The sequence below is a fragment of the Neopsephotus bourkii genome, unplaced genomic scaffold, assembly GCF_033783945.1.
Source record: "Neopsephotus bourkii isolate Nb327-2 ecotype Australia unplaced genomic scaffold, CSIRO-AGI_Nbou_v1 NB_168, whole genome shotgun sequence".
NCBI classification, from domain to species: domain Eukaryota; kingdom Metazoa; phylum Chordata; class Aves; order Psittaciformes; family Psittacidae; genus Neopsephotus; species Neopsephotus bourkii.
This window is the reverse complement of record NW_026900684.1, coordinates 6,169,710-6,193,894: the sequence shown is the minus strand read 5'-3', so window position 1 is coordinate 6,193,894 and position 24,185 is coordinate 6,169,710. Positions and strand designations below refer to the sequence as shown.

At 38.7% G+C, this 24,185-nt stretch overlaps 1 protein-coding gene across 6 annotated transcripts in view; it reads left to right on the top strand.

Moving 5' to 3' along the window:
* The window catches only part of TENM3 (teneurin transmembrane protein 3), a 1,300,329-nt gene that overhangs the window by 1,194,933 nt on the left and 81,211 nt on the right, over nt 1-24,185 (top strand). For all 6 annotated transcript variants that reach the window (XM_061372205.1, XM_061372214.1, XM_061372239.1 and 3 more), the window contains 6 exons: nt 5,396-5,518; nt 12,819-13,033; nt 21,227-21,437; nt 21,938-22,039; nt 22,199-22,393; nt 23,735-23,935. In XM_061372205.1, coding sequence (XP_061228189.1) covers nt 5,396-5,518; nt 12,819-13,033; nt 21,227-21,437; nt 21,938-22,039; nt 22,199-22,393; nt 23,735-23,935 — 1,047 coding nt within the window. The remainder of the gene's footprint in view (nt 1-5,395; nt 5,519-12,818; nt 13,034-21,226; nt 21,438-21,937; nt 22,040-22,198; nt 22,394-23,734; nt 23,936-24,185) is intronic.

Sequence of the window (24,185 nt, the reverse complement as noted above, 5' to 3'; positions counted from 1 at the left end):
AGAATGGAAGGTGATGAAGTACTGGCACTTCTGACCAGTACTTCAGAGACTTGAGACTCAGACTTCAGTTACCTCTTCAGTTACTGTAGAGCTGCTTCTCTGAATAAAGCCTGTGCTTATATGCATATGGTTTTGCTTGTTTATCTTATCACCTGCATCTTTAATGATTTCACTTGCATAGCTCAAATTTTATTTGATATGCCCTTTTTCTTTTATTTTCATGAGCCTATTTGTCACTTACAGTACTTTAAAAAAAGATGTGTTTGATCCTGATGAATTACGATAGAGAAGCCCTTGAATTTTGACCAGCACAAAAAATAAGTTTCTCTGGTTTTTACTGCATATTGCTGCTCTTCCTACAAAGGAAAAAAGTATTCTTTCTTTCTGATAGCAATCATAAACCCTAACATTGAATGTATATTCACATCCATGTCCAAATGTTGTTTTCTGTTCAGAACTACATCCTTGATGCTGTAGGGTTTTATCAACTGTAGGGCTTTATCAACTACCTGTCCCTGTCCTCTTACCATTCAAGTGTTTTGAGGAGATGGAAAAAAAATCCAGACAAGACCAGTTTTTGCTAAATGGAGAAACAGCTACCAAAATTGCTTTTCTGTTACAGTTCTTTTTTGTGTCTCTCATAACTTTGGCAGAAGAGAGCTTTGAGCTAGTGAGCAAGGCAGCAAAGAGAAAACACTCCTCAGTAGAGTGCGGCAGGTAGTTGTCAGCTCTCATAGTTCTAGTTCTGCCACATAGTTCCATAAATTACCCTGTCTTACCACCTACTAATAAAGAGACTGATTTCTTTTTGGATTGCTGAAGAAAGTCCTGTGGAGGGTTTTGAAGTGATAATACAGTATGTTTGTTCATGAACAAGTTCCTTGTGAAGGGAATGCATAAAGCACAGCAGTACTAGCCTGAGAAAGGAGCATGCAAGACAAATGGGCTGGCAACTTTAAAGGAATGAAAGGGCCTGTTAGCAGCAAATTCTTGAAGTATATTACTGTAAAATGCTTTACACAGTGTAATCTGGTCATAATACTTTTTAAAGTGTTTTGCTGTGAAATGTATTCTTATTTGCTGTTTTAACTATTGAGTGGAAATGAAGGCCTCGTACACTTTGATTACAAACTAAAATAAGTAGACCTCAGTCACACAGCAAAAGGTAAGATCAGCCAAGCTTGACAAAACAGTTTAAGGTGGTTCAGAAAACCTTCAGTGAACTATGTGGTAACAGATGGTAAGATTACCTGATAGCCTGTAACAAATGATAGCATTTTGTGTTAACATCAGTGCTACTGTAGGTATAAGTGCACTCTGATCTGAGCTCTGAATCTTGTCTTTTGAATCTCTCAGTCCATTTGGCATGTTCTGCTTTGTAGAAATATGGGAGGGAGGAGATGTTGGAGAAAGCTCAACTGTTGGTTTGCTTACTGCTCATATGCTTGAGATTTGTTCTGGAGAATTCAGCCATACCATCCGGCACCACCTAGACACTGATGCTGTGTTCATGCCAAGAGCAGCGCAGATCCTAGAGGTCTTTCTCCTCTCTGATGTCTCTCCTTTCTACTCTGTTAGAGGAAACAGAGTCCTCACCATTTAAACTTTCACCATGCTGTAAACAGCTGGCCATAATGCTGGTAATTTGACCAACAGCGGTACAAATACCACCTTAAACAACTCTGCCAGTCCCAAGGTAGAATGCTATCATAAGTCTAGCGAGTGAAGATCTGTTGGTGGCTAGAGATTACTTTGCAGAGTAGAGCTGGAGACTGAAACAGCAGAATAGGCAGAGGATATCATCATCTGTTTCATAAAAAATCATCCTGTTCATAATGGGAAGAGTCATCCCAGTCCTGATAGGAGTAAAAGGAGGGTTTTGTTAGGGTTTAGTGGGCACATTTGCATTGTGATAACCCATCTTTTCTCCCATCCTCTGAGGCTTCATCCATGCTTGCAGCTGTGGCTTATTTGGATTGAGTTGCTGTCCCCAACCACATTCATCTCAACCTGCGTGTCTTTTGGTTAGAGGCATCTGGCATTCTCAGACAAGTCCTTGCTGCCATCAGAGATATATATGCCAGTACTGAAAGTTGTTCCAGTGTTAGCAGCCTCATAGATTTGGCAGACTTGGAACTAGTTACTCTAGGAAGGATCTCTTGTGTTATTGTCATTTTCTAACACCAAAATTAATGCCAAATGGAATGGGAATAAAGGAGACTTAACAGGCAATATTTAATCCAAAAATCAAGAAACTGCTTTACATTAGATTTGGGACTAAAAGAACATCTGAGAATAGAGAAATATATTTTGCTTTATATGTCTTTGCTTTAATTTTGCTTCGTATATCAAATTCTTTATAGAAAGAAGTAAACCTACCATTTCTCTGAACACAGTAGAAACAGAGAAGGGGATTAAACTTTTACATCCCCATCCCAAAAGTGGAAGAAAGTCTTCACCCTTTTCTAGACCTGAGGAAATCAAACAAATATATACACCACTGCGGTCTGCCTGCATCATTCCCCCTCTGGAAATTCAGAACTAGTTCATAACATTTAACTTCAAGGGCTCAGACCCTCCACTGAGCTGTGCTCTCAGTTTGCAGTTAGCAGTATGAGGGGTTGCTTGTCAAACTTGCGGGGGCATCAAGAACTTTTAACAGGTGCCTTGCTGTCCTTGTAAGATTGATAAGGGCTTAAAGCTTGCTTTATGGCTGGCTGAGAAGAGACCAATCTTAATCAACAAAGTAGTGCTTGAATTTGTCTTAATCAATCAATTTACCTATGTTCTTAAAATTCCCCATTGCTAAAGAAATTGTGCCTTGTATTTTGATCCTGTATTAACAAGCTGAATTCTTTCACATTCTCACATGTTTATAGTAAAAGGAGAATTCTCTAAATTCCATAGTGCTGTCTCAGGGAGATTACGTAGTTGAATTATTTAGTGTATTAGTACATACTGTAAGTTTTGGGTCACTGGACTTGTCAAGCAGCATTTTTGGTCTACTTCAAAAATATTCTTGATATTCACAGTCTGTGAAACAGCTGCATGTATCCATCAGTTCATTTTTGTTAGACATTGTTTATTGAACTTGGTGCCAGTTCAGTCAAAGTTGAGAGAGCAGTAGTATTTTTGAGGGGTGCAACCGTTACTATCTTTAACAATGAACTACCATGAGACTCACATCAGTACATGCAAAGAAAAGGTACTTGTCACTTACCTTGTAGTAACTATGGTTCTTTTAGATGTAATCAATATAGATCCCACGGTCTTTGCCTTTGAAGTCTTCAAATTCCAGCTGTTTTGAGTTATGAGGGAATGTCTAGAAGGTCGTGTTGGAACTTCCCCTTCTGATCTCCCAGTGGAGCATGAAGAGGCACAGGGCATGTATACAGCACCTGCAGACAGTGCTGTTAATGATGATCCAAGCTCTTCTTTTTGTAAGGGATGCACTTCTAGAGTTACAAAATGAATGCCACTTTCTTTTCTTCTCCTGAAGAGTGGTAAGAAGCTAGCAAAGTTAGGAGAGGTGATTTAGACATCCAGACTGAAGACAAGAAATGTAGTGGGTTTGAATCATGTTATTTAGCTATTTGCAGTCTTTCACTGATGCCAGTGAGTTGGACTAGTATAACAAATAATAGAGTTTGACCCTAGGGATTTTGATTAAATATATTAAAACAGATACAGTGATCAGATGATTAATATATAAATAAGAATTTCAGCTGAGTTAGGCCAAAATAATAATGGCTAATTCGAGTGATGTGCCAGAAATTGTGGTAGTCAGATTTATGGTTTAACAAGAGATGAAAGGAGGAAAAAGAAATAAGGTTTTAGGGTCAAGGAACATTCTACATTATTACGCTTTGAAAGGCAATTTAAGGTCTGAGAAAGAAGAGTAATAGTAGAGTCAGAGACATGGAACAAAGAGAATATGTCATCTGCAGTGAGGATTTCAGTCTTTGAAGCGTTCAGTAATATGTCTTTGGTAGCACTGTTTTTCTGTTGTGTTGAGGGTAAGGGGGAAGGTTTAAGGCAAAGACCTGGCAGAAAATCTTCTGCAGTGTTTGCTGGCTGCCTGACTAGAGTTCTGCTGATACCTGTTTGTGTTAGGTAAGGGTTGGTCAATACAGAGAGATTGAAATATCAGAGATGAAACCGAAAGGGATGAAGAATTGTCATTTGGATAGAAGGGATAAATAAATTCATAACATTTACTATTGCAGTGATCTGTTTCAGAGACAAAAAGACCAGAAGCGACAGGATAGAGTGAACTGTTTTCCTTATATTTTGCACTGATAGTTAAAGTACGTTACTACAGATTCTTTTCCAGTGTATTTTTATTACCCAGTAGTACCTAAAGACTTTTAACTTTGGTGATAACTATTGTCATGGAATGAGCAAACCCATGTTATGCCAAATGCAAATTAAAGTAATTACAATAAAATGAGTTTTTCTGGTAGCATAGAGTCATTGGAAGAGAAGGAAATGCACCACAGATAGCAAGAAATTGCACTTATTGCATGTATTACAGTGTAGTATTAAGGTAATTTTTTTCCATATTTTTGCTCTCAAAGTTCAGACGTGGCTTTATTCATTAATCCCCAAGTGATATCAAGGTTCCTTAAGCAGTTCCCCCTAACACTATAGAAGGTTGACTCTGTCTTTCATAATTAGCTTAGCTAAACTTTTTCACATGGTATCACCTTTCTAATAAATGTGGTTGTGGGGAATTAAGTAGTTCGGAAACCTAGTGTCATTGGAAACCATTGTCATTATCGGAGCACAGTGCCCCAGTATCTGCAGCTCTGTTAATGGTCTTGGCCTTATTCTGCAGATTAACATGGGGAATGGGCACATAACTGGAGGTTGTACAGGGTGTTAGTGACAGCATGATAAGGAGTGTTGATGTCTTAGGTTAGCCCTTCAACACCCACAGAGGCCTTCTTCCTCTCCTCTTGCATTGTTTCTTTCCCCTTTCTGCCTAACCAGAATGGATCTGTCTGCTAGTGAAATCATTTATTTTAGTAGGTCATTTAGGAGCTCACTTAAATGATTTGTCTCTTCAGAAGGATCAAAAATGAAAAAAGAGAAAAGGATGTAATTACTGCTTATCTTTTGAACATTGATTTGGGACCGGTAACAGACTTGAAATGAGACTGGTGAGCTTTCTGTCAACTTCATTCACCAAAAGCACTGTATCATTAAAGGACAGTGGTAGTAATTGCTTAGTGCCATTGCTAAGTTGAACTATTAGTCTGTGAATGCTTGTTCCTGTAATTTAATTTTTTTAATGTATGTGTTGCTATTCCGCTGTGAAGAGTGGAAAGCCATTATTTGTACAATTTGTCATTGTGGTTAAGAGCATCAAATAACCTGTATCCTTTACCACCAGCAATGCATCTGTTTGGCCTCAACTGGCAGTTGCAGCAAACTGAAAATGATACATTTGAGAACGGAAAAGTGAATTCTGATACTGTGCCAACACATCCTGTAACAGTACCTGCTGGAGAAAATGGTAAGTGAAACAGGCACCGATTTTCTCTCCTTTATATCTTACATCACCAGACTTTTAACACTTCTTCTCCAAAACTCTATTTAATGGTAGTACAGAGCATTTGTAAGTAATAGTAATTTTAAATAGATACGTAGATATTTCACAGGAGCGCACTGTTCCTCCTACCTATCATGTTAAAGGAGTGATGGATCCTGGGTGGTAGTGTTGATCATACTAGGAAAGCTGTCAACCAAAATTCTTCATGGGAATTTGCATGTAATATTTTATGAGAGTAGAAAACCTCTTTTCACATCCAGAGAAGCAGAACCTCCGCTTACTTTAAAATCTTTGATAATGTAATGATTGTTGAGGGAGAAGTATGGTACTGAGGCTGGCTTGGACTATCTTGCCTGAGGGGCTGTTGTCTCATGCTGCTGAAATTGCCACAGCAAACCCAGGGGGCCCAAAGTGACAAGGCACAGTATTTCATAAGGGGAACCTGCCACCAGATTTCAAACTTTGGGAGCCCCAACGAGCTCTGTATAGTTTTCAGACCAAAGCCTTGTCTGTGATAAGGGGGTACATAATCTCTTTTTCTGGAGAGTTGGCACATGAAAAGGCATTTCAAGAAGGTTTTGCATATTTTCGAAGCTTCTCTCTCAGATGTGTTTAAAAGGCTAATCATGATCATGGTCATTCCTGCTTATCCAGACAGGCATGATTTGGTGCTGCATAAGGTGGCATAAGAATGTGTGTTTTCTATGGCTATGATGAATTTTGTAGGCCATTTCAGTTTAGGTTCTCCAAAGTAATTTGTAAGCCATGATTATGATCAAGGAGCTCTCTGTGCCATGATGACCTTGCTATGGAATGGCTTGGGTTTTTCTCTACAGATGAGCTTTTCTTTCTTTTTTAATTTCTCTCTGAAATTTAATAGGTCATGTATATGTTCATTTGTTTTCTCAAAGTCTCTAGCAGATAATATTGAACCTGAATCATATGCCCAACATACAAAGTAAAAAAAAAAAATATATATATATATAGAAAGAAAAAAAGCCCTGAACTTTATTAATTTTGTTGTAGGAGCTTTTAAAGTACAAAACACACAAAGGGATTATTTTTTATCGACCTTTTTCCATGTTGCCCTTTAGGATTCTCAAAACATTTAAGAGCCTGTGCACTTTTGGCTAAAAGAGGCTTTAAAATCAATAGCTTTTGAATGGAAAACTTGATTTAAATGGTTGATGAATGCAGTGTTTGCTTCATTACACAAAAATCTATTTTCCCTTTCACAAGATAGAGCTGACCTCCTTACCACCGAGGAGGAAGAAGCCTCTGCCAGCAGTTGACATCTTCAAATTTTTTCAAGTTATCACAGCTCCAAGTTATAGAAAAGACAGAGCTCAGTTCATGCTTTTGTCACGTTTGTAAGCATAGGAGACTCCTCTGCTAGGACTTTTTCTTTTTTCTTTCTTCCATTTCCTTTACCCTACTGCCTTTTTGTTTTGCACTTAGATATTCATTATCTCTTTCTGTGTTCTTACTTGAATGAATAGCAAAAAGCTACTGTATGGTTAATGAATATTGATGCTGCAGTGACAGCTCATCATGCCACTGTCTTCTGCCTTCAGTAGCCAGTATACATTTTTGTCTAAAAAATATACACGTCTTTATAAGTATTTTATAAATAAAAATTGTTCTTTTTCCCTTGATATTATATTTTTATTTTTACAAATTAAAAACTGTTATACTTTGCCTCAAAAATAAAAGGAAACAACAAGTATATCAAATCCCATTTTTCCTTCCTTATGTTCCCAAGTACTGTACAGGAGAGCAGGGTTAATTCCATCCACTGTTGAAATGCTGTCTGCTGCAGAATATGGTAAACAGTCATTTATCAGCATACATCAATACTAAACATCAGACAAATGAGAGAATATATATTTTAAATCACAAAAGAAAGGTTAAGCAGAAGGGAAAGTGTGATGGCTAGATACGAAATATAAGAAGGGGAGCCTTGTGCTATCATGCTAGTTATTGAAAACTGTAAGGAAGTATTGGTAGAGCCTTGATTTGAAGATTTCAACAGCTGAACAACTTTCAGTATTGCCCATCTTTAGCTCCTAGTAATATCCTGATACTCTCATACAGATGGGAGAAATTCTCAGCATTGTATGTGCCACGCATTTTCCTTGACTCTTATCTAAACCAGATAATCCTGGGCCTACTTTGGTCAGAAAATCATAGCCCACTGTATTCTGGATCCCAGGTATTCATTTGCCATTCAGAAGTACAAGTGCTTTGTGTGACAAATTAGCAAAAATAGAACCTGAAAATACATACTTATGACCTCTGGAGAAAATTCAGCCATGGTTTACATAGAAATAGATAGTTATAATTGACAATAAAAGCATGTTAAATCACCCTGAAATGCAAATCATTTAGTAAGTGAAGCTTGAATCTTTGAACAAGACTTTGCCAAAGGTTTTTTGTTTTCTTCTTTTGTGGATGGTTTTTTCTTCTCCTAGTGCTTCTCTCTATATGAACAGTAAACTGCTGGCAACATATCACCTGCGCATCTAGACAGGCATGATTTGGTGGTGCATAAGATGGATAAGAATGTGTGTTGTCTATGTCTATGGTGAATTTTATAGGCCATTTTAGTTTAGGTTTTCCAACGTAATTTGTAAGCCATGCTTAATCAAATACAGGCATTTACTTGAGGTGCATCAGTACTCTATAGTTTTAAGAACTAGGCAATAGAAAAGTTAAAAACTAGCTTGTTTACCTGTTGTGTTCCAGCAGTTGGTCACATCTCACATGTTGCTGGCTTTATTTTATGTCATATAAAGTCTATGTGCATCTCAAATTATTTGTTGTCATACAAATTCTATGTGCAGTTCAGAAACACAATAATGTATGCCTAATTGCTGATTTTTAAAAATGGGAAAACGAGTGAATGGGAGGAAAGGAGTGAAAGGGAGGAAAGAAGTGAATGGGAAGAGGGGCATTTCTTTTGCCTTACTTAGATGCTCTTTTTGAGATTATACTCATTAAAATATATGTGCTTTAACATACATGTATGGGGCTTTTGGGTTTGTTTACAGTATCTCATGTTAATTAAAGGTATAACAGCTTCTTAATGAGATGTTAATTAGGTTTTTTTGTCTAAAAAGGTATGATTTTAAGGAGGATTTTAATTTAATTTCTTGGAACAGTTGTTGCACAAGTGTGTATAGCAGGTATCTCACAGAAAAAGATCAGATACAAGGTTATTCAGTGGAACAGGAGAACGTGCCACTGACTCTAAATAGAGCCTTACAACCTAATATTCTAATTAGTACTGCCCTTGAAGAATGGAAGATTATATGTGTGACACTAAACAGCAGTTATTGTTGAGTATTTTTGTGTTTTGGTTGTGCATTCATTTTCATACACAGTTATTTGCAGTGTATCTTATGTTTTAATCTATAGAATGTTTGGAAATTAGGAGAGAAAGTTTGTCTTCGTGTCATTTTAGGGATATTGTGAATTGTTTTTCCTGTATAATAATTATTGTTTCTTGCTTTAAATATTTGTTTAGCTCAGGAGTATGTCCACATTAACCTCAGGCAGTTGAAATAAAGCTTGCAAATATTAAAGATAACAAATAATTTACCTATTAATTACCCATAGTGCATTGGATTATTGGTATCAGAAATGAATCATATAATGATTATATATATTAGATACTATGTGATGCAGAAAGTTACCATATTTTGTAAATTAAATAATATATATATAGCAGTATAAGAGCAAATCATGCTATAAATATTATTTGCCTATAAATATGTAAGTGTATATATGTTGCTGTCTCTTTGGGAAGTCTGTAAAAAAAGAAATTTTGGGGTTAGGGAAGAAGTATTGTGGAATAGAGTATATTCAGGAGGATGGGTGTTTGTCATGATTTAAGCCCAGACGTTAATTCAGAACCATACAGCCATTCCCTCATACTCCCCTTGCTCCTCCCACTCTGGGCAGGATGGGGAGAATCGAAAGAACGTAAACCCCATGGGTTGAGACAAGAACAGTTTAATAATTAAAGTATCATAAAAACTAGTTATAATAATGACATGGAAAATAACAAGGGGAGAGGATATAAAACTAAAAGAGGAAAGAAAAAAACAAACAATAAACACAAGTGATGCACAACACAATTGCTCTCCATCCACTGACCGATACCCAGCCTGACCTGAGCAGCGATCCGGGCCTTCCAGATAACTCCTTCCAGTTTATACACTGGGCGTGACGTGCTGTGATACAGAATACCCCTTTGGCTAGTTCAGGTCAGGTGTCCTGTCTCTGCTTCCTCCCGGCTTCTTGTGCCCCTCGTCACTGGCAGAGCATGAGAGACTGAAAAATCTTTGATGAGGGTAAGCGCTACTGAGCAACAACTAAAACACTGGTGCGCTACCAGCACTGTTCAGACTAAAGCCAAAACACAGCACTGCACCAGCTACTAGGAAGGAGGAAAAAATGTTACAGCTGAATCCAGGACAATATTTTAACATTCAGCTTGTTATTTGGACTGTTAATATCATTATGGAATTGTGTCAATGAGTGTGACATCTCATATTTTTATTTAAAGCTGTGTATAAGAATTGTTACTCTTCTGAAAGTGAAAAGAAAATAATGACACTACTGAGATTTTTCGTACTCCATTTTGATGCATCTGGGAACAAACAATAATTTAAACTTATTCTGGGAGGGCAAACAACTAGTGACAGTTTGAGAGAGGTGGTGTGGCATTAAAGGAGCATGTGGCTACAGGGTAAAACTACCTCTTTTTTGGTGAAGAAAGTGGGAGTCCATAGGATCATTGTCTGCTATGGACAAGTGTTGAAGCCCAGTAATAGGCATTTCTGGCAAGTTGTTCAAAGTGTTTGATAAAGTCCACCTTTATAATGGATAAAGGTGCTCAATATGTCTAGTTCATCTTTTCAGTTGTAAGAGGTAGTTATTTTTAATTTCAAATGTAGAAATAGGGAAAGCTGCAGATCAATACTGCAAACAAGTGTTTGTTGTTTAGAGAATATCAGTCATCAGTGTGTCAATTTTTGCAACACAACATGCTTAAATTTGAAGGAACTGGTAAGATACAATGCTTAAGTGAACTAAAATAGTGAATACAGATCCATCTTCTAGAATACAATATAAATATTGTGAAAGGTCAAGTCCAAAGTTAGAAAAGCAGCAGACCCATCTTGGAAAGTGTAAAAAAATAGTTTCTCCAAAATCAGGTATTTCGTGGTCTCTTCTCAGTAGAACACTGATCAATATGATGATCCTGTAAGTGAGACATTTTCACTAACTACAAAACTGCTGTGGCACAGCTCTGATGATGGTACAAGCTCCCGCTCAAGGCCTCTCTGTACCTGTTTAATTCAGCAGCAGTCTCTGTTCATCATGGATGCACAAAAGGTGGCGAAGATCAATCTGTGACCTCACCTGGCATTTCAAATTTTAATCTAGCTTTTTTACAGTCTTAATGTTTGCAAAAAGGTTGTGTCAGTTTGTTCCATCAAATGATGAATAATGTAGAATTTGAACATAAGAGACAGGGCAGCAACACAGCGTTGTCAGTTCTTCAGAACACTTGTACGCAAACAAGTCAGCATCATTTCAACATGCTTATCACATTCAGGTGGGTTTAGCTCAACCTTTATAATACGCGAGCTGCTGAAAGAAAGTATAAAGTGGTAAAGACACAGTAGACTGTAAGATTGTAACTACAGTTCCACCTTTCTTTATATTACTTCACTCAAGGTTCACCTTGATGTGCCAGCCGCTTAAATGTGACATTACTTGCTCAATGTTGACGTGTTGATAAGCGAGTTCTTATACATATCTTTGCGTCTTAGTCTAGAATTGTTCATGCTGATTCCATCAGGATCAAAGTAGGCTTTGACCCTGGACCAGTTTGCAAGACTGCCTGTGTCCAGCCATACGGAATGGACTTAGTGCCTGAACATCAGATGTGAGTCTTTAGCCTCAAATTCATCTAAACCATCCCAGATTTTAAAGCTGGGTGGTGATGGTTTGTGCAAACCACTTCTTAGCAGTTCTGCTTCCTACAAATCTGACAGGTAGAAGGCACTATCACAACTAAACTGCAGTTTGTTTGCTGATGAGCTTTGAGAAAGTTTTGTAAACGTTGGCAGATTTAACAATGTGCTTGTGTGGTACAATAAGGGGCAACATGGAGATCTGAGTTAGCACAGGCCTGTGCTGTCTATAACATCCAGCCCCATGCTTTGTGGGATTATCAGCTTGGGCTGGAAGAGTTTTACCCGTTCTGTTTATTGATGGTGCTTCACTGAGATGACACAAAACCTTGCAGATTTGGATGATACTGTTCTCCATTCTAGCTGTAGTATTGAGTAGATAGAGTCTCTGTTGCCTGTACTTACCCAGTTAAACAAAAAATTTGTTGGGGTTATCTAAAGTTCATAACTTCATTTTCTTTTTTAATGCCACTACCAGTTGTCCAGTTTTTCAGTGTTAGTGTTTGACATCATGTGTCTTTTGTATGTTAGCATCTTTGCTTCTTCTGGGCATTTTCAAGCCATCATCACTGGCTTCCTAAGTCTAACTGATAGTTGCACAAGTGCTTCATAGGGAAAAATTGTTAATGCCCTTCAGTGCTATGTTCTTATTCCCAGTAATTGGCCTGCAGGATAAATACATATTCATTATTATATAAGAAACAGTGAAAGAACCAGACTGACATGCTATTATACATTTTATTCAGAAGACTGTGGATAAGGAGGTGGTAACAAGCTAAGGACTGAGGGTGAGAACCTCCACCTCTGGAAGGGACAGGGGAACACAAAAACAAAATAATTGCCTACAGAGCTGTAGGCATTGTTAATATTGTATAAGTGCTCTGATATGTAACATAGAAAAGACTGTATGTTAGTTCCCATGACTGCTTATGTTTATGTATCTGTTAAAATTGTATGCTTCATTTCCCGTTAGGTTTTTTTTTTAGTGTGAGACTTTATGCTCAAAAACAGCTGTTAAAATACTTGGGGGAAAAAGTGAGTAGTTTAATGTAGATCCTAAAACAGTTTCCGTAATGCTAGTGCTTAGGGAAGTTACAGTGTTTTTACTTGTTAGGTATTTGTGGTATCTTTGGTTTTTTATTTCCAAAACCTTCAGAAAGGTTGTCAGGTAACATTTAATCTGAGGTGATACTAAATATTTGGCATTTTTTATAAAGGATGGTTGAAAGCAAGAAAGGAGCACTAATTTTTTGTCTCTTCTTATTCTAACCCATCAGGAAAATTAGGGGGATTTGCACAGGAAAACAACACTATAGATTCTGGAGAACTTGATATAGGCCGAAGAGCAATACAAGAAGTTCCCCCTGGGATTTTTTGGAGATCACAACTCTTCATTGATCAGCCACAATTTCTAAAATTCAATATATCACTTCAGAAAGATGCATTGATTGGAGTATATGGCCGAAAAGGCTTACCACCTTCACACACTCAGGTGAGAACTGCTTTCATTAAATGTAGGACACATTATTGAAAACTCTGAACTCCTCCTATCTTTTGTATCTTTTTTTATTTATCTGGATTACATCTTTTTCCATGTTGCTGGATTTTATTTTTACTTTCTATGCTTTCTTGATCTCATGCAATGTCCAAAACATGTATACTACTGTAAGTGATGGGATCTGAAATGGGGAGGTATTCTTACTTACACTGAATGCTTTGAGCAATGATGATGCTTTAGATATGTAGCTGTTTTATGCAGGATTTGTAAGTACTTTTTTCTTCTGTGGTACATAGACTTATCTTTAAAAACCTAAGCAAACAAAAACAGCATCTTACAGCCACACGTGGTTGAGCATGCCTGGCAAAGAGCGCATTGACCAAATTTCCAAGCAAGAAGACAACAGGTTTTTCAGGAAGTTTCAGTTTGTTCTCCAAGCAAATGCTACAGTATTTACAGCTTAGTGTCTCACTAAATAAATACATAACAGGAAAAAAATGTAGTATGTGTCTACAAAGATACAATGAACTTCAGTTGTAAAAGTGTCTTCACTAGACATGTAGTGTCTTGAAACTTTGTTCTTAAGTATCCCTAGGATTTATTCTGGTCCACCCCTCAGAAGGTTTCTAGTGGCATATGGTCATGTCTTTGCCTAGTAACAAAGAAACACTTTCTATCCATAATTACAGAAAAGTTACAGTATGGAAGAGCAAATAGTCTTCTGGATTGGCAGGAGAAAGTGAGAATTGCTGTCTGAGATAGTATTTTAGAATCAATTTATCCAAATTTTATTTTTAAGTTTTTAAGTTTATTTTCTTTCAACTAGATATTTGTCCAGCTGCTGGCTCTGAACCACTTTTCTGCTTGAAAAAGGAGTTGCCCTTGTGCTCTTCTATCCCAATTTGAGAATTATACAACATCTTACTGTTTTGTTTTTTTTTTCAAGTGCATGGATTAGTCCTGAACATAAATATAGCCACCTAATAGTATAATTGGAATGAAGCTTGACTGATTATGCCTCATATGTAGTTGCACCAGCAAATCCATAACTGTAAAATTCAAATATTTTCTTTCAATCCCACATATTTTTAAATTTAATTTGTATGATATTGTACTGCTTTTATTTTGTTTTTTCAGGCATAACTTTTTAAAGACCTAGACCATAAAAATATTGCTAATTATATCACCTATTTAAGAGTCACAAACCACAGAAGAGGAATTAGAGTCATCAAAGGAGTTTCATGCAGCTAAAATCATAGAATGTTACTTTAGCTTTATTTTTTAGTTTAGTTCCCATTAAACTACAAACTATTTATTGAATGTAGAAAATAAACTTATGTTTATTTGAAAATTTGATCCTCAAAAAAATGATTAAATGGATTTTCTTCAGATCTTCACATATGAACAGCCACCCTCAGGCTGACAACAAGCGCGAGAAATTCTAGCTCAAAGAAAATTGATTCAGAAAGTTATCAACGACTGGAAATAGGGCTTTGGAATACAAATGCCATCTCAATGATAACAATAACACGAGCTAGAGGAATACATGTGTGGCAAGAATGAACAAAACTGAAAAAGGTGGTCTGGACTGTGAATTTGTATGAGAAGTTATGTGAGTAGATAAATCCATGAAAAATGATGCATACTTGATTCCCTGTCCTGGCAAAAGACTGAAATAGGAGTGCCCTTTATCCAAAAAGCTGGGAAATGGGGGTAGCTAAATCTGTTTCCCATCCTGTTTTACACAGACTCCTTTGCCTTTAGATTCCTACTGCCCAATTGCTTATGCATGCTTAAGTATGATACAACAGAAGGAATCATATGTGCATCCTGCTACTGTATCTTCTGTAGTTCCTATGACATTTTGGATGTATTGTTCTGAAGATATAGGTCAAGCTCTCTTGTCTTATATTTGCCTGGTATATAATCAAAGAATTTTTTACAAACCATTTGACTGACACTTGATACCTTGAAAAATTAGGCATGCTTACTTATCAGTGCCCTAGTGATCTTCTAGGGCTCCTGGAGATTCCCAAGGGTGGAGGGTTATCAGGATGTTTATACAGCCTTGAACCCAGTGATGTCAGATTTAGGTGCCTGAGATAAAGTATGTATAATCTTCTAAAAACGCAGTTTCCATGAGGGGCTAGGGGTTATTTTGTGACTGTGCTACTGCTATGTGGGGGGAAAAAATGGAGTCAAATATTTCTCAACAGTTTATGCTGTTCTGCAACAAAGTCCTACTCACAGGACTTTGATGAAGACATAACTTGTACTGGTAAAATGCGTATCTTACCAAAGTAGCCTATATGGACAAAGTAAGGTATTTAGGCAAAAGGACATCTAATGAAATAGATAGTTTGCAAGCATAAATCAGTTTATTGTTTTCTTATTTCCCCTAACCCTTAAGGCTTGTACTGGCAAAAGCTCTTAACTGCGAGCCAAGCATAGCTGGCAAGGACAGACTAACAGCTGGTTCTGGGTTTCCTTACATTCTTCTGTCAACAAGCCAGCTTACTTGTGAAGCTCTAAATGTCAAAGGAGTGTGTTAGAAAAACACATGAATGTCCACACTGGGTCTGATTAAAGTACCATATAGCCCAGCATTCTGACTATGATGGTGGCCGTTAGCAGGTATGCAGAGATTAGTATAGCTGCACGACAGATTTGTAGTTATTCTTTCTACAATACATTCCTGGCCTCCAGTGTTTTAAGGCTGAAGCACTTCCTGAGTCAAAGGTGCTGTCTTTGTATTTTACAACCTTTGAAAGATTTCTTTTCCTGAGAATTTGCATAGTCACCTTTGAACCTATGGAAGCTCTTAGCATCCATAACATTTGCAGCAGGAGTTTTGCGGCTTAACTACACTTCTCACACAACTCCTCATTGCATTCTGAGGCAATGTTTTACTTTGGTACCCTGGTGGTAGTGTTTTGGAAGAGGCATTGGACAGTTTCTCACTGATTCCTTCTCTGTGCCGACCTTGATTTATAGATCTCTAGAGCCCTCAATGAGGTTTCTTTCCAGTCTGTTTCGTCATTCTTTGTAAGAAAGCTGCTTCAGTCCTTTGATCATCCTTGTGCTTTTCTGAATGTTCTCCAGTTAGCGGGTGTTTAACTGTGATGGTTTCATACAGTGCCTTTATAATGTCTGCTTAAAAAATAGATAAAAATAAATGTGGAACTGGTACTTCCATAGCACTCTCTACCATAGCTCCAAGATCTCATTTTAAAGTGATAAAAGTTGGCTCAGAGCCCATCCCTGGATTAGGTGGTAGCCAACAGAAGAGGGTTGTTTTGTGAGGACTTTGAAAAGTGGGATCTTGCTTGCATGTATCACTTCATGTCTGTGTCTCCTGAATGCTGTCTGCCCTTTTCTCCTAGTCATAGAGTGACAAGTGTTAATAACAAAACTTATGCAAATGAGCAACTGCTGCGTGTTTCTCAAAACATCAGTATTTGAATTTTCAGATCTTATGTTAAATAATAGAGAACTGATTACTACCTGCACCCTGCAAGCATTTGTAAACTTTCCTTACCAGCTGTCCCCCTCCAGTATCTTTACTAGTATTTCTATGATACAGAGGCGATCATCGTGTTTAGCATCCTCCTTACCTTCATTGTTTCTATGAATGTCTGCCCTCTCTGCATCTCACCTTTGGCTATAATGCAGAACTCTCATATTACATGTACCGCCTTGTCTTCCACTTCTTTCCCAGACCTTTGTTTATCCACCTCTTTTTTCTATGCAGTTGAAACCACACAGTGAGTAAAAAAGAATGGGAGTCCATCTTTCTATAGCTCTACAACCTCTGATACCAGTTATCCTACCACTGCAAGAGACGTTATCAAGTATGACGGAAATGAGCTTGAGACAGTCCTTTAGTTTACACCCTCGTTTTAGGACACGATCAACTGTATCTAAACCATTCCTATCAGTTGCATTTTACTATAAAAAAATAACAGAATGCAGCAAATTTGACTCTTACTGTGTCCCATAATCCAAAATAATAGGGAAACAGCATGTAAGAAATGGTTTGATGCATCATAATCAGGACAGAATTTTTGGTTGTGTTTCTGTATTCTCTTTAGATACCAAAATCAGTCTCAAGCACAGCCACTGTGTGTGTGTCACAGACTGATCTGAGATGCATAGTTCTCTCTTTCTGGGGAATCATAAATAAATCAACCAGAAATAATTGACGGTGGCTGTCCATTCGAAACTCAATCAATGCAAGGCTGAAAGTCTTTGTGACACTTCTAAAAATGTCAGTTCCATTGCAGCCAGAGAATCAATATGTTTATTTAAAGAGACTTTAAGAATAAAAAAAAAAAAGGACTTTGATTTACAGCAAAAACTGAATAGAATGGTAAGGCAAATCAGCACATTTAGGCTCTATATAAAGGTAATTAATTTATCCTCATAGGAGGAAAATGAAATTGGTATGTTTTTTGCTTATGAAGAAATTGTTTTTCCAGTCTGTTTCTGTTATCATTTCCTAACTATATAAAAAAAACAAACCAGCCTTTAAAAGGGTTAAGATCAATTACTGCTTTATTGCTGAGGGCCAGAATGAACAGTAAATTCCCATCTGCATGGCTTTTAAAATGTAGTCTAAAATGGTGTTCTGATAACAGCATATGTCCTTATTACATTACGAATACAAAATCATTCATTGTACCATGTTTGTCCCTCATTAGTTGTCAATCAACGTATCAAAAATACAGTTTGAATCAGAAATTGTCCTTCTACCAAAATGTCCTTCCTAATGTCCGCAAGCGACTTGTTAATACTCAGAACTCCCTGAGCTTTCTGTTTTTCAAAATATTAGTGAAAAACACAACCAGAAAGAAGTGTTATTGAGTCAGGCGGGAGGAAAAAAGAAAATGCAAACAACTGAGATTGGTTTTCTCTCTCATACAAAATAAATATTTAATTCTCTGACAAATGAGAATGTTGAACAGGTTTGAATAATTGGTGCTGTCCCAAAATGGTTGCATTTGTTTTCATGTGGTGCAGCATGCGCAAAGTGACATCACACTGAGGTACTGGTTTCTGCACATCCTAATGACATTATGTTCTATTCTATGGGTTCAGACATAGCTGGAAAAGTGTGTCAGGTGATAGAGGTATATTAACTATGCATTTTCTTCACATCTTGACTAGTAGGAAGATAATTCTGATTACTGGGGAGGAACATTCTTACATTACCAGCTAATTTGGACCCGCAATTTCAAGAAGAGAACATAAGTGAGGAGCCTCACACTCACAGGCCCTTGTCTTCATGGAGGGCATCAACCACCTCAGTATCTGTGGGAGGGAAGGTATCACCCAGCATAAGCAGTCCAGGAGATTCCTTGATTGTGTGGGTGACAACTTCCTCTTGCAAGTAATAGAGGAACCAACAAGCAGAGGTGCCATGCTTGACCTCGTGCTCACCAACAGGGAAGGACTGGTTGGAAATGCACTCCAGGGCAGCCTTAACTGCAGTGATCATGAGATGGTGGAGTTTGAGATCCTCAGAACAATGAGAAAAGTGCAGTGAGGTCACTGCCCTGGACTTCAAGAGAGCAGACTTTGGCCTCTTCAGGAACCTGCTTAGTAAGGTTCCATGGGATATAGCCCTAGAGGGCAAGGGGGCCCAAGGCTGTTGGTTGATATTCAAGGATCACCTGCCACAAGCTCAGGAGTGTTACGTCCCGACTAGAAGGAAATGGGGCAGGAAGGCCAGGAGACCTCCATGAATGGATAAGGAGCTGCTGAGAAAACTCAGAAGGAAAGAGGAAGCTTATAGAAGGTGGAAGTCAGGACAGGAGGCCTGCATAGAATACAAGGGACATTGTCTGGAAAGCTAGAGATCAGGTCAAGAAAGCTAAGGCCCGATTAGAATTGAGTTGTACTTGTGCAAAGCATTCAGCACTGTTCCACATAACCTTGTTGTCTCTAAACTGGAGAGATATCAATTTGATGGATGGACCAGCTAGGGGATAAGGAATTGGCTGGATGGCCACACACGGAGAGTTGCAGTCAACAGCTCAATGGAGACCAATAACAAGTTGTGTCCCTCAGGGGTCGTTGTTGGGACCAATCTTGTTCAGCATCTTTGTCAGTGACATGGACAGTGGGATTGAGTGCACCCTCAGCAAGTTTGCCGATGACACCAAGCTGTGTGGTTCGGTTGATAAGCTGGAGGGAAGGAATGCCATCCAGAGGGACCTTGACACGCTTGTGAGCTGGGCTGATGCCAACCTCATGAAGTTTAACCATGACAAGTGCAAGGTCCTACACCTGGGTCGAAGCAATCCCAGCTACAGGTTGGGCAGAGAAGAGATTCAGAGCAGCCCTGTGGAGAAGGACTTGGAGGTGGTGGTCAATGAGAAAATGAGCATGATGCCCAGAAAGCCAACTGTACCCTGGGCTGCATCAAAAGGAGTGTGACCAGCAGGTCGAAGGAGGTGATCCTGCCCCTTTATTCTGCTCTCGTGAAACCTCACTTGGAGTACTGTGTGCAGTTCTGGTGTCCTCAGCATAAGAACATGGAACTGTTGGAACAAGTCCAGAGGAGGGCCACAAGAATGATCAGAGGGAGCACATCCCATACAAAGACAGGCTAAGAGAGTTCGGACTGTTCATCCTGGAGAAGAGAAGGCTGCATGGAGACCTCATAGCAGCCTTCTAGTATCTGACAGAGGCCTACAAGGATCCCAGAGAGGGACTCTTCATTAGGGGCTATAGCAGTAGGACAAAGGGTAACGGGTTTAAACTTAAAGAGAGGAAGTTCAGGTTAGACATAAGAAAGGAGTTCTTTACTGTGAAGGTGGTGAGGCACTGAAACAGACTGCCCAAAGAAGTGGTAAATACTACATCCCTGGCAGTGATCAAGGCCAGACTGGGTAGAGCCTTTGGCCACATGGTCTAGAGTGAGGCGTGCCTGCCTATGTCAGGGGGGTTGGAACTAGATGATCTTAAGGTCCATTCCAACCGTAACCATTCTATGATTCTGTAATTCCTTAAACCCTTGTTCCAGGACAAAGGCTATCATGTTTTCTTCGGTCCCAGGAGCAGTTTCTGAAGGTCACAAGTCAGGGTGTAAAACCACAGATTCTCTTGTTTCTGGTAGTAGTTATCCCTGCTCAGGTGAATCATCAGTTTCATATAGTGGCCTTTACTTTAGTAGGCCCTGGATGTCATTCCATTTGAGAGACGTCTCTAATGGTTGAGTAGATTGAAGGCTTGTGTCTTACTGTCACTTCTTGCAATAAACATGTGTCAGAGTAAAACTGTGAACAGACTCAGCAAGGAAAGCAGACACTTTATGCCACAAGAAAGAATGCCCTTTAATTTTACTACCTGTTTAATTTTGCTGTGTACATACTGATCTTTACATGATAAACATTCAGAAGACAACTTTCAATCCATGAGGGCAGACTCCCAGATAGTGTAATCAGTGCAGGGCCCAGAGCAGATTTAGTCCTTCAGGTGCTATTAGCCCTAGTTAAGATTAACCAGCAAAAAGCCTTGTGTTGTGAGCTTGTTTATTTTATCAGCCAAGATACTGTTACATTCTTCCAAGGCCCACTGATGGTTGTTAACAAAACAATCTGCTGTCCATTGACCTGAGGTACCTTACTTTTTGTCAGTTTATTATTTCCAAGAGTTGCAGTGTTTTATGCTTTCCATCTCCTCTTTTGGGCTTCTGTGATATGAAGGGAAGCTCTTGCTGTGCTCCTTCCAGGATTCCAGACTGTCTGAAAGGGGAACCAAGCAGTTTAGCATTCCATCTGAAACTAAATAAAAAGCAAAGTAGGTTATTGGTGTTGAATGTTATTATCAACTCACATGCATATAACACATTTAGAAAGTTAGCTCTCACCTGTAATTCAGGTGGAAGTCATGCCTGCAGACTCATTTCAACTGATGTTTTGTTTCCCCTAGTACATGTAATAGGTTTATTGGCCACTTGTCACCGAAAAAGTCACTCTAACAAGCATGAGGACTAGTTGGTAATTTCTCTTGAAATCTTTGCAAGCAGCAAAGAAGTAAGGGTTGGTTTCAGCTCGTGCTTCCCTGCTCAAAGAGGAAAGTCTTGGTCAGAATAAAAGTATATTGTTAGGACTCTGTGGGGAAGCTGGTGGTGCCATGTGTCATCCCTTGAATTGTCAATTTCCTGTCTGTTCCTCCCTGCAGTACGACTTTGTGGAGCTCCTGGATGGCAGCAGTCTGATTGCAAGGGAGCAACGCAACCTGCTGGAGTTGGAGCGAGCGGGGCGGCAGGCGAGGTCTGTCAGTCTCCATGAGGCAGGTTTTATCCAGTATTTGGATTCTGGCATCTGGCACCTGGCCTTTTATAATGATGGGAAAAATGCAGAGCAGGTGTCTTTTAATACCATAATTATAGGTAAGCATAATTTTCAAAGCTCTTACCAAATGCTAGGCTCTGGTCAAGTTTTTTAGGAATAGAAATAGGTTTTCGCAGTTAAATGATTTGGCTTTTTTTCACAGGTTTTCCTTTTATAGTCTCTTTTGCTAGTCAGAATAAAATGCAAAATCTGTATTTTAATTATTTGGTCCAAAGCATAAGGAGTGTACCTTCTTGTAAAACAGTGCTTAAAAGGAGAACACTGTTTCAAAGCATTTGTTAAATGACACGGGGCTGACTTTTAAGTATGGAACTTGTACAGTTTTGCCATTATAATTTTAGCCTTTTTGTTAGAATGTAAAGTCCTAAGATACTAGAGGCATCAGCAGCAGAAAATCACAGCTATTTGTGCTCTTCAAACAAACCAAACATAAACACTTCTCTCAGAGCAAGAGTGCATTGTCAGTTAGTAGCCGTTCAGATGATAGGTACTTCATGCAGTGGGCATCTGTAAATTGCCCTCCTTTTTTTCCCTTTAGAATCTGTGGTGGAATGCCCCCGAAATTGCCATGGTAACGGTGAATGTGTTTCTGGATCCTGCCATTGTTTTCCCGGGTTTCTGGGCCCTGATTGTTCAAGAGGTAAATCAACCCAATGCTTTTCTTGAGTGAGTTTAAACGAGCATGTGGGCAAATGCATCAGGAAAGCAACTGGCATGTGATTTGCTTCTTAGACTTTCTTCTCTATAGAGCTGTGGTAAAGAATATGGCTTTAATTTTTTCTGCTGCTTTTTTTCACAGCAGCCTGCCCAGTGCTCTGCAGTGGCAATGGGCAATACTCCAAAGGACGTTGCCTGTGTTACAGTGGCTGGAAGGGCACCGAGTGTGACGTGCCTACAACTCAGTGCATCGATCCCCAGTGTGGGGGCCGGGGCATTTGCATCATGGGCTCTTGTGCCTGCAACTCTGGATACAAAGGAGAAAACTGTGAAGAAGGTAAATGAATAAATATTTACTCCAGCACCTGCTGTTGTTGGTCAGGTTTCCAGCTGGCATATCCAGCTCTATTGATTTTGCTACATCAAGATCGTATGCCGTAATGCTATTTCTTCAAAAATCATTGTTGAATACTAAAAATCAAGTTTGAGAAATGCTATTATCACTGAATTCTACAGAATTATTATACTTTATCTATTCTCAAGTAATCAGTGGGAAAATTCTTAATAATATGTGATATCTTTCTGCCTGCCAGTATGTTTTTATTTATTTTTTCTGACCGAGGTCAGCTGAGAAGAAACCACACAAAAATACATGTTGGAATACAGGAAGACTTACTAAATGTTCACAGTATAGGATAAATCATTAATGTACTGCGTTTGTTAGTGATCTTTTCCACCAACCACATTGTGGAAAGTGCTGATTCAAATACATCAGGGGGAAAAATGATGCATCATTTTTGTATTCCAGCAATGTGCATAATAATATCCATTCTGGTGTGCTGCAAAATGCAGTTCATTTTCCATCCTATTTTTTTAGGGAGTAAAAAGCACCATTTTCTTCCTCAATGAAATTGATTTTATTGATTTCCACATACAAAGTAATGCAATTAAGTCTCTGGAATTAAATTTTCAGACCATTGACCCTACAAGTGTAACATTTTATTGAGTCAAATTGCTAAATTAAATCTCGTCATCTAAGGCACATTAAAGTGAATTAAGACAGATAGACAGTATGCAACTCATTTATTTCTGAAACAAGTTGAGGGTCCTATACAGCTGTCAATGGTCTAATGGTGGATCAGGTCAGTTCATACTGAGTGCTGCAGGGAATGTAACACTCGTTACACTCTGATTAGGCAGAACAGAGATCAGTTGCCCAAAAGCCAAAGCCAATCTTGTTGTAATTCAGAAAAATCAGTAAGCCTTGAAAGGTTCTCGGTTAACTTAGCGTTAGCCTGTAAATGTCTTGATGCCACTTATTTGCACACACAGATTTCACAATACCAGGGAGTGATATGGAGGTGAGGTGTTTTTTCAAAGAAAAGTGCTGCTGTGCAATTAGTGATGATAAAGACTGATTTACCTTTTAGCCAGAGAAGGGAGGCTGGCACCAAGATACCTTGGTCCACTCTGTCTTTTCGTCACTCATTGCAATGAAAACAAAGATGAACTTCTCCGCTTTAACCTACTAATGTTTACTTTCAAGATGAGAGCAATGCTGTCAATTTCACAACGTCTTAAAACATGGATTAAGCCCAAAAGTGTTGTGAGCATCTAGGGGTTGATTACTATTGTTAGAAATGACAAAATTAAGCTGAATTTTCTCATCTTCCTGCAGCTGATTGCTTGGACCCAGCCTGCTCCAGCCATGGCGTATGCATCCATGGCGAGTGCCACTGCAACCCAGGCTGGGGAGGCAACAACTGTGAAATCCTGAAAACGATGTGCTCTGACCAATGCTCTGGCCATGGCACCTACCTGCAAGAGAGCGGTGCCTGCACCTGTGACCCCAACTGGACAGGTCCAGATTGCTCCAATGGTAAGGGTTAAAAGCACACTCTTTATGTAAAATGACATCTTGAATAGCGGCATTTTAATGAGATGATTGTGATAGGGCCTGGCCTGCTGAGCTGATAGAAGTCTTTGAACTGACTGAATTGATTTAAAGGTTCAAAATAATTGATGAATTTGAAGTACTTGGAAATCAATGTATTTATTGCTGTCTTCTAGCTGCCTTCACTTGGTAACTTCAGGTACTTCACATGCAAGTACAGAATGTTCCTTGTACA